Here is a 9,952-nt window from a genome sequence, read left to right as displayed (position 1 = left end):
TGGACCGGACCGATTGAAGGTCCGATTCACTGATTTTTTGGTCGAATTAGCCAGTCCAATCTGATTCTTACAACCTGAGACTGTTTCTCGTTTGTGGGTATCTTTCCATTACTAAAATGCGTTTTTTTTTTATAGTAACAGAACTATAACTAATTTACCAAATAAAACAGAATCAAAACATGTAATTAACAAGCAATATGATTTTTTTTTTTGGAGTACATGCTGTATAATTTTGACAGAACCATAAGTTAATGTAACTTAATACTAATGGTAACAACACCCTAAATATCATGCAATACTACAATATAGCAATACTGTAATAGACTCTGCACAACTGAAATGTTGATTTATGTAAATATTATCTCTATAATATAATGATTTCTTTTTCTTTTTCTTTTTATGGACCTGCTCTATAATGATTATATGTGACAGGTTTTATTTTTGGTGAGTCCAACACATGCAAAAATATTGAACATGCCCAACTAGCATATAGAATTGGACATAAATGAACAAATTTTGACTTATGAAATCAGCGCTGATAAGAGTAAGATTAATGAATATAACAATACCAAAAAAACATTAATGAATATAAACATATAAACAATGTCATTGATGCTAACATAATACTTACAATTGTTTCAAGTTACTTCAAAATTAACTACAATCAAATTCTACTCGAAATTGAACAATATCAAAAAACTTGTCTTTCTTCCAAATCCTCACTAAGAAAGTTGTTCTCTTAGGTAGTGTTTGTTTTGAGGTACTGAGACAGAGACTGAGAGACTGAGACTCAGTATCGTGTTTGTTAGTTCAGAGACTGGTACTAAAATTTCTGTCTCTGTCTCTAAAATTTCAGTATTTCAGTACCTCCAAAAAGTAGGGACACAGGGGACTGAAATTTTTAGAGATGGAGACTGAAACTTTAATAACATTTTATACTTAAAATACTTTCATTTCAATTAATTAATTCCAATTTTACTCTTTGTGCAAATTAAATTAGAGTTTCATTCTTGTTTCAATTCCTGTCTCCCATTTTGCACCAAACAGAATACTGAGATTTATTTCAATCCCTGTCTCTTAGTCTCTGTCTCTCAGTCTCAGTCTTTCCGTCTCTGTCTCTCCACCAAACGCTACCTTAAAGATCTTTTTCCTTAAGAACCAAACCTGTGAGGTTCTTCAACAGTGGATTTTCCTTTGTGCAATAATGTGTCAGTGAATGGCCACACAAGTTTTCCAAATCCTGAAAGGACTTGAAAGCATCATCAAAGAAAACTGTTCTCTCCATTTTCTGCATCATCTCCCTCTGTTTCTTCCTTTGCAAGCAAACTCTGTTCTGTTGTGTAGCTTCATTGGTTTTCTTCTTCTCCAATATTAATTTAGCTTCAGCAATAGCAATTGACAAATCTGAATCAGAAAGTTGTTTCCTTTTCTCCCCTGCATTCAATTTCAAAGGCTTTGAATTTGGCTTTTTTTCTTCATTCTCTAACTTGTTTTCCTTCTCAGCTAGCCATCTTCCCTCCAAATCCTTCCACTTTGTCTCGAAAAGATCGCTTAACTTCGCGGCGATTCGATGAACTTCATGCCTCGAAGGGTACCAGGACATGGCATTGCGAAACACCGTTCTGATATCAGAGGCAAATTGATCAGTTTTCTTGTACAAATCGTTCCGTAGCTTCGATTGAACACTCTCCAAATCCATCGAAGGCTTTGAATCATCATGAATCCGCGAAGCCTTTCCTTTCTTGAAATACACTCCATCTGGATGAACCAATAACCTTCTTAGCGTTACTGAACATTGCATCTTCTTGAATCGATCCATACCTGAAGAACTTCGTTTCTTCTTCTCAAAATCAATTATTTTTGCATCAGCCTCAGTAGTAGTACCCTTCTTCATCCTTGAACCTTCTTCACTCTTTTCTACCTTAGCTCTCTTGTTGGCACGAGAAACAAGAACATTGCTGTTACCGTTGTTGTTGTTGAATAGATGAACATGGCTGAATAATGTTGAAGAGGAAAAAACTCTTTTTTGGGGTACCTTTTTGCTGGCAGCATCTGAAGATTTAGTGGGCATTGTAGAATAAGAATTCGCAGGAACAAAAGTTGAAGACTTTGGAACAAAAATATGGTAGTTAATAGAATGCAATCCTAGCGGAGGATTGTTGATTAAGTGAGAAGGGAAAAACCCTATGAACTGAAGTGAAGGGTTTATGTTTTGTATAGTTGCTTGGAACACAAGTTAATTAAATAGGGTTTGTACGTTTTGGTTTCTTGGGGCATGTTGCAAATAACTACTGCACGTGTTCACTGTTGTTAGAAAATATGGAATTGGTATTCTAATTGAAAATTGTATGTTTAAACTATTCAAAATATGGAGGATTTGATATTCCAATAATTTTTTAGTAAAATAATTAGTTTGTATATGAATTCTATAAAATATTAGATAACTCTTTTAAAATTAGAAGTAATCATATAAATAAAAGACTAAAATACCTTTTAAGATTAAGGGTATTTAGTTTGAATTAGAAATTAAGTTTAATTTTAAAAGATAAAAATACCCTTTTGAAATTAGAGTTATTTAATTGTTTTAAATATTAAAAATTTTGAATTTAATTTAAAAAAAATACAAAAATTACCTTTATAGAAGGTTACTTCTAAATTCTATAATATTCATTTAAATATTAATTAAAAAAACAAAAATATCCTTTTGTCACTTTTTCTTTTTGTTATACTAGAAGAGGTTTAAATTTAAGGCTTCTATACCAAGAAGAAAGACAAATACCATATGAGTTACAACTCATTGACAATATTAATTTTGTGATTAATGTTGTTTAAATATATTAAAAAATAAAATTTTAATTTAATATTTAAAAGACAAAAATACCCTTTGATTATAGTGGATTTGGATCCATGATTGCTTTTTTTTTTCTATTGTGATGCAAGTGACATGAATATAGGGTTCGAAGCATTAAAAAATTTGATAAAGAATTAAATGTCAATTTAGTACTCGACAAAATAGTTTTAGAATGGTTTGAAAATGTAACAGAAAAAATTAATAAATTTATATTTTTTTATAAATGACAAAAAAAATTTATATTTAATAAATAAATTATCTATTTAATTTGAATTTTTGTAATTATATTTAAATAAATATTTAAAAAATATAAAAAAAATTGAAGCAAAATTTGATATTTAGATTTTTCTTTGTGTTTTTGTTTTTAAAAAATTAGTCATTTACAATAAAATTTTTTTAAATAAATCAATTGATATAAAATTATTAAATTTTAAAGATAAAAAGATCTTATTTTACTAATAATAGTTGAAAAAAATTATATTAAAATCTAATTCTTAAAGTCATTTTTTAGAATGGCCAAATAATAATTTTTTAACCCACACGATTCTCTTTATAATACCTATATTTTTAGGTTTTGAAATAATTTATTAATTGGAAGTACTAACAATATTATTAATATAATTTTATCTTATTGTCTAGTAATTAGTGAAATTAGTGGGGTAAATTAATTGGTGAGTGAAAATACTCAAAATAGAGTAATTTTATTTAATAAATTATATTAATTAGTGAATTGGGGCATTTAGTATTTTATATATTTTAATTTGACCTTCTCCTACGCCATTAAAGCAAATTATAAAAGAATTATTATCGGTTTCCAAATTTATTATAAGGAAAAATATAGGTAGACAATTAAAATACTAAATAATGTGAATAATAGATATATCGGATATTCATTTCACTAGGTGTACGAATGGTGTTACGGATCCGGCCCACGGATCCCACACCCGGAACGGTCTCCGAACCCGATTACCCGGGTCCGACCCGCTTCACCCTTTTGGAAAGTCCAAAACCGACCTACTAGAACTTCTAACCGACAATCAAATTCAAATACTTCCCTTATCTTAATCGAATAAGATAAAATAAGATAATCACCATCACCTATATAAAAGGGAGCCCCTGGTCCCTTCAGGTATGTCATTCACTCCTCACACCTTATACCTCTTAGATCCATTCTGACTTGAGCGTTGGAGTGTCTTTGCAGGTACCACCCCATTGCTTCAGTCAAACAATCCGACATCCGCCCGACCCGTAAGTTTTCGATCCATCTCTCAACCCGTACCGGAGGCATCCAGTATAGATAGTTATTTTAATATTAAGATTTAGATAGTTAATTTAGAGATATAGTGTATTTTTATTTAATTGGTGGTTATTTATATTGTTCAAGATGGTCATTATTTACCTAACACTCTCATTATTATTGTTGTGGTTGTTGTTTGTCCCATGCAAATTCAATGTGCATTTAAAGTTGTGGAAAAAGAGCCGAAGAGCCTTACCTCATGTGGCCGTTTCACCCCCTCTCCACCACTAACGTTTAGAGTTCAAACTCTAGAGGATGCATTTGAGGGGAAAAATATAATAAATATGTGAAGAGTGTGTGCATGTATTGTGTATCTAAAATTAGGAGTTGTCCAATTCATTAGACTACCTAAAATTGGGGTTGTCCAATCCATTGACAAAAAAAAAATTGTGAAAAAAGAGCTTAATTTAAAACAGGCATGTATTATTTTGTTCTATTTTATAATATTTTATTGGATCAACACTTCTCACATTTCTATTAACTATTTTTGGAGGTGGTTGGACTGATAAGAATAGTATTCAAGTGGGGTAAGAGAGGTTGGGCTTGTTTTTGGGCGAATAAGATACGCAAAGAATCAAGTTTATGGTGATGAGTCCGTCAATAAAAATTTCTGACAGGCATGGAGCTGTTGTTGGCATATGAGTTTCACGTTATGATACATCTATCTTGGATCAACAAAAAATACTAAAATAGAATGATTATCCTGATAAAAAACAAAGAATGATTGTGCAGATTATGAACAATTTTGAGTTCCATTTATACGTTAATTTATTATCATAGGGTGGGATTAAATTGTGTTGTAATTTATGAATAATTTTGAGTAGCATTTATAAACACATACTAATGAATGTTCTAAATTCTAATTTTTTAAAGAATTATTTAATTATTATTTTAATTTAATTAACAAAATAATTATATTAATTTAAATAAAATATTATTATATTTTTTGTTAACATCAAGATTATAATAATACAATCATTAAAAATATTTAACAAAAATTAAAAATAATTTAAAATAAGAAGATATAATTTAAATTTAAAATCAACAACAAATTTCATACAAAAATAAAATATTTTGAAATTATTCACTTAAAACATTCATGTAATCATGTGGTTCGAATTATAGTAGTGAATTTTTGGTATGGAACATATATATTCTATACTAGCGGCTAAACAGGCACTGTCATGTCTGCTCAGCTGCTTTTCTATTGAATTAAAAAAATATTTTTATATTTTTATTTTTGAAATTATAAATTTAATATCAATAATTAAAAAATAAATTATAAAAAAATATAATATTTTAAGTACTTCAATATATGTAAAAAGTATAAAATAAATAAATTTAAATTAAAAAAAATAAATTATGAAGTCATTTTCATTTTTTTATAGGAATACATGTATTATATCATAATTTTAATAATTAATGTAAAATTTAAACAATTGAATAAATTATGGAGTCATTTTCATTTTTTTTATAGAAGTACATCTATTATATCATAATTTTAATAAATTTAAATTATGAAGTCATTTTCATTTTTTTTATAGGAGTACATCTATTATATCATGATTTTAATAATTAATGTAAAATTTAAAAATTTGAATAAATTTATATTTATTTTGATTGCATTTAAGAGTGAATTATATGTATTCTTATAGTCAAAAAATAAACTTAACTTCTTCTATAATAATTAATTTTTCAATCATCTAATTTATTAAAAAATGTCTCATCTTTTTATTTATCCTAAAAGTTAAAAATTAAAATTAATGTTCATACTTTTTTATTAACAAAACTAAAATGAAACATAAAAATAAACCTGGAATAAAAATACAATACAAAAAATGAATCATGATATATTAAAAAATTTTAAAATATAAAATAGTTATAAGATTAAAAAAATTACTTAAATACAATTTTTATAAGATATTTCATGAATGAACTTAGATGAATGAATATTATATATAAAATGAATCATGATATATTGGTACAAAAATTATTCTGTGTAAAGTTTTTTAAAAAAATATTGCCCTATTAAACTATTTTACTTTTATTCTTATAAAAACATATCCATAATAAAAAAAATCTGCATGAATAATTTATATACAATAGAAAACTTTTAATAAAGTTGCTGTAAAACATGTGTAGAAATTATTTTAATAATAAACTTCTGTTATTAAAGGTAATATTAAAATTTAAATTTAGACGCCAATTGACATTATATATTGTGTAAGTATGTAGAGTATATTAAAAGAGTATGAGAATAATTTGAAGAGATAAATTATTCTGCGTAAATTTATTTTTAAAAAAATTGTCCCTATGAAAAAATAGGTAGAAATTTTTTGTATGGCAGAAGAATTTTTTTAATAATAAACCTTTTTCTAGAAGTAATATTGGAACTTAAATTTGAATACAAATTATCATTATATATTGTGTAGATACTAAGAGTATATTAAAATAATAGGATAATAATAATTTAAAGAGAAAAATTATTCTTTATACATTTATTTAAAAAAAATTGCGCTGTTTAAATTATTTTATTTTTATTCATTAAAAATTCGCAACAATGATTTACATCCAATAGAAAATTTGTAATGAAGTCGATGTTTAAAATGGGTGGAAGTTTTTTTTATTTAAAGTAACTGACCAAAAAATTTTTTTTCATAATAAATCTCTCTCATTAAGGACAATATTGAAACTTAAATCTAGCACTTATATATTGTTATAGATTACCTGTTATATAAAAATATTACTCAAAATGTTTAATAAAATATTTTTCTATTATAATGTTAACCCTCTATGCAGGTGTTTTAAAAATAATAAAATGCTTATATTAAAATGTTTATATTTATTATTAAACATTTTAATTATCTTTAGAATACTATTAATAAAATATTTTGGTAATAATTTTTATATTATTAAAAGATAAGTATTTTAATTCTTTTTATAATTGAGAGTGAGCAGTTTGATTTTAATCCCTTTCATGATTGAAAGTGAAGAAGTTACGTAACTCTCTCGTCGGTTAATGGAGAGTTTACAAAACATGACTGAGTACATAGTTTTAGTTTATAAAAATAGGAGTAAAATAAGAAAAAAAAAGAATTGGATACCAAAATTCCCTATTCCTATTATATATTGTTATAGATTATATATTGTTATAGATTTTGATATGAGGCCGAAACATGTATTGATTTTAGGCCCTAATTTTTTACTACTTTGGTAATGGATATTATTTTAAAAATTGTTTGAAATAAAATACAGACATGAATATTCAAGATTTTTTGAGAGAGGAGATGGAGCTTGTTATTCCTCTCATGTTTTTGAACCACTTTTCTTTTTTCTTTTGTCTTTTGGGTTAGCTTTCATTTTGTCCGATGCAATTTCCTCCCTCCCTTTTTTGGTTGAGTTCAAATCCACTACTTCGGCCCATATCACCAAACCCATACACGCGTCTTTATCTCATTACGACACCCAAGCACAGCATCGCATGCATTCTTTTTGTGTAAGCACCACAGAACTTCCCAAGATGTGTACATTTCCCAGATCCAACCAAAGGGAGCCTTGTACACTAAGCTGCTTTTTTTTATAAGACAAGACGAAAACATTTTGTTATATGAATGAAGTTTACGGACACAAGTATACACACAATATAAAAATAAAGATCAATTCTATAAAATTATACAATTAAATAAGTAATAAAATATGTAAAAATATAGAGTTTCAGAAACTAATTTCAACCACGTTTTGTGGGCATGTGCCTAAATTAAGTTAAATTAAAATTACGTGTAAATTAACTTGACAAACAATTAGCAAGGGTCACTTTATTGGCACTTGCAACGCATATCTTTAGTGGCGCTTTCAATAGCCACATACTTGTGACTTTCCTTTAGCCGCTGCAAATTTGAATTGTATGTCTTGTTTCATTGCAGCAATTCTAAAATTGTCGCTACTCCTTTAACTGCCACAAGAAGATGGCCTTACAGGTGACGAAATCGGTGCACTCCGCTTGTCCGATGTCTGAAAAATAGATACAGATACATTCATGTTTTGATGATAAATCATATATCTATTTGATTCAACACACTAATAAATTGTAGACGAAATCTAAGCACATTTCTTAAACTCAGGATGCGTACCAAGGAATTCAACCATGCCGCAACGTCAGATGGTAAATCATCTCCTTGCTGTTGAATAAGGTATCTCAAAACGGTGGAAACTTAGGTGCAGTTAATTTTACGTAAAGTTAATAACTGAGAGTAGTTAGATAAAAATTTAATCAAATCATTCAAATCATTTAACAGCTCTCAGCTATCAACTTCACGTGAAGTTGATTGAGTTTTCACCTCTCAAAACATTTTCCATGGCCTGCCGTTTCAACTTCTCTGCTGCCATCGTTGCCTGTAGTTCAACAAGTACACTCTAATTCAGCTCTATTTGAGCTCCATGACTCAACTGTTGTGCAGTTTGACCAGCAGAGCGTTGAGTAGAACATGGCTTGAAACCCACACCATGAACTCGACCTGGGTGTTCTTTTTTCAAGAGCTTGAGTAACTGGATCATTTTGTGGTAGTTCCCTAGAAGAGTCATCTAAACACGCAATATTCATAATCGTTTCCTGTCACATATAAGAGTTCAATTGTAGCACTTTTAAATTCTAAAGGAAAACATAGCTTTAACAAAATACTTACACCCGTGGTTTGCACATTATTATGGATATAAGAGACATCCTTTCTCTTATGCACCTTATTCCAAATCTCTCCTCGACTAACGCGTCTCCCCTGTAATCGTTCCTGTATATTGACATTGAGACAATTATAAACCCAACAAATGAAAAATAAGAAAACAATGAAATAGCCTAAAACAACTTTGAGACTGATTATCTCTTCTTCTCTTCGCCTTGCTAAGCTTTTTGAACAGCCTGTGTGAGTGCATTTTTTCTGCACTTCTCCAATTGTGCCATCATATATAAGTATACTAAGAAAACAATTTAATCCAACTCAATATGCCATAGATAAATATACTTAGATACCAATTCATTATTCAATAACTTTGACCTGTGTGTCAGCCCTCATGCGGTATTCAAGGGACCATTTCCAATGACTTGGATCTATTCCTTCTGGGCATTGGGCAATATTCTGTTCCAAAGTCTTTGTTCCATCATAAAATTGGTGAAACAACTTTCTTCTTGTATCCTTCCAAATTTTGCCTATTCTCTTCACAATCATCTGCTTGATCATGCCTTCACTATCCTCCTCAAAGTGGAAGCTCGCCTACAAAAATAAATCAAACTTGTTAGTAATTTAAAACCAAATTGACTCTGTGCAAACACAACTAAAAAATTATACCTTGACAATATTGTTATACACTTGGTCTTTCCCTCTCATTGTCTTCCAACTTTCTTCACAAATGGGAAAATTTTCAAAGTCATTCCCCAAAACTCCCACAAAACCACTCAATAGGCACGGGATCTAGTGCGTTTGGCTTCTCGTTTACAGTTAGAGCTCTCTTTTACGTGCCTCTCCCCATGATATAACCAACAAGTGATCGTACGCATCCTCTCTTGTTTGAAAATATCGAAACCCACATAGAGAACAAGGACACTTTATCATGCCATCAGACGATGCATTAGCAAATGTAAAGTCCGACAAATGTTTCACTCCTTCCTGGTATTCTACACTGCCCTGTGGATTCAAAATCCAACTTCTATCCATATCTAAGTAAATAAGACATGCAAAGAATACACAATTATTAAGAAAGATAAAATCAGGTATACTCTAAAGAGAGTATGTATTTACAAAGGAAAAAGAACA

The 9,952-nt window shown here is 28.9% G+C and overlaps 2 protein-coding genes across 2 annotated transcripts; both read right to left on the bottom strand.

Annotated features, from left to right (window-relative positions):
* Positions 1 to 1,135: 1,135 nt before the first annotated feature.
* On the bottom strand, positions 1,136 to 2,071 carry LOC107645001 (uncharacterized). The gene has a single exon (XM_016348998.2). The coding sequence runs from the start codon at positions 2,069 to 2,071 to the stop codon at positions 1,136 to 1,138; it is 936 nt and encodes a 311-aa protein (XP_016204484.2).
* Positions 2,072 to 7,894: 5,823 nt separating this feature from the next.
* On the bottom strand, positions 7,895 to 9,567 carry LOC110271549 (uncharacterized). The gene is made up of 5 exons (XM_088503322.1): positions 9,488 to 9,567; positions 9,197 to 9,412; positions 8,831 to 8,932; positions 8,279 to 8,757; positions 7,895 to 8,159 (listed from the first exon to the last, which is right to left on the bottom strand). The coding sequence occupies exons 1-4, from the start codon at positions 9,524 to 9,526 to the stop codon at positions 8,548 to 8,550; spliced, it is 567 nt and encodes a 188-aa protein (XP_088359448.1). The 5' UTR covers positions 9,527 to 9,567; the 3' UTR covers positions 7,895 to 8,159; positions 8,279 to 8,547.
* Between the last annotated feature and the right edge of the window lie 385 nt (positions 9,568 to 9,952).

The sequence above is a fragment of the Arachis ipaensis genome, chromosome B1 (assembly GCF_059453495.1).
Source record: "Arachis ipaensis isolate K30076 ecotype BB chromosome B1, ASM5945349v1, whole genome shotgun sequence".
Taxonomy (NCBI): Eukaryota; Viridiplantae; Streptophyta; class Magnoliopsida; order Fabales; family Fabaceae; genus Arachis; species Arachis ipaensis.
The sequence above is the reverse complement of the archived record's forward strand: the minus strand, read 5'-3'. Positions and strand labels throughout refer to the sequence as shown.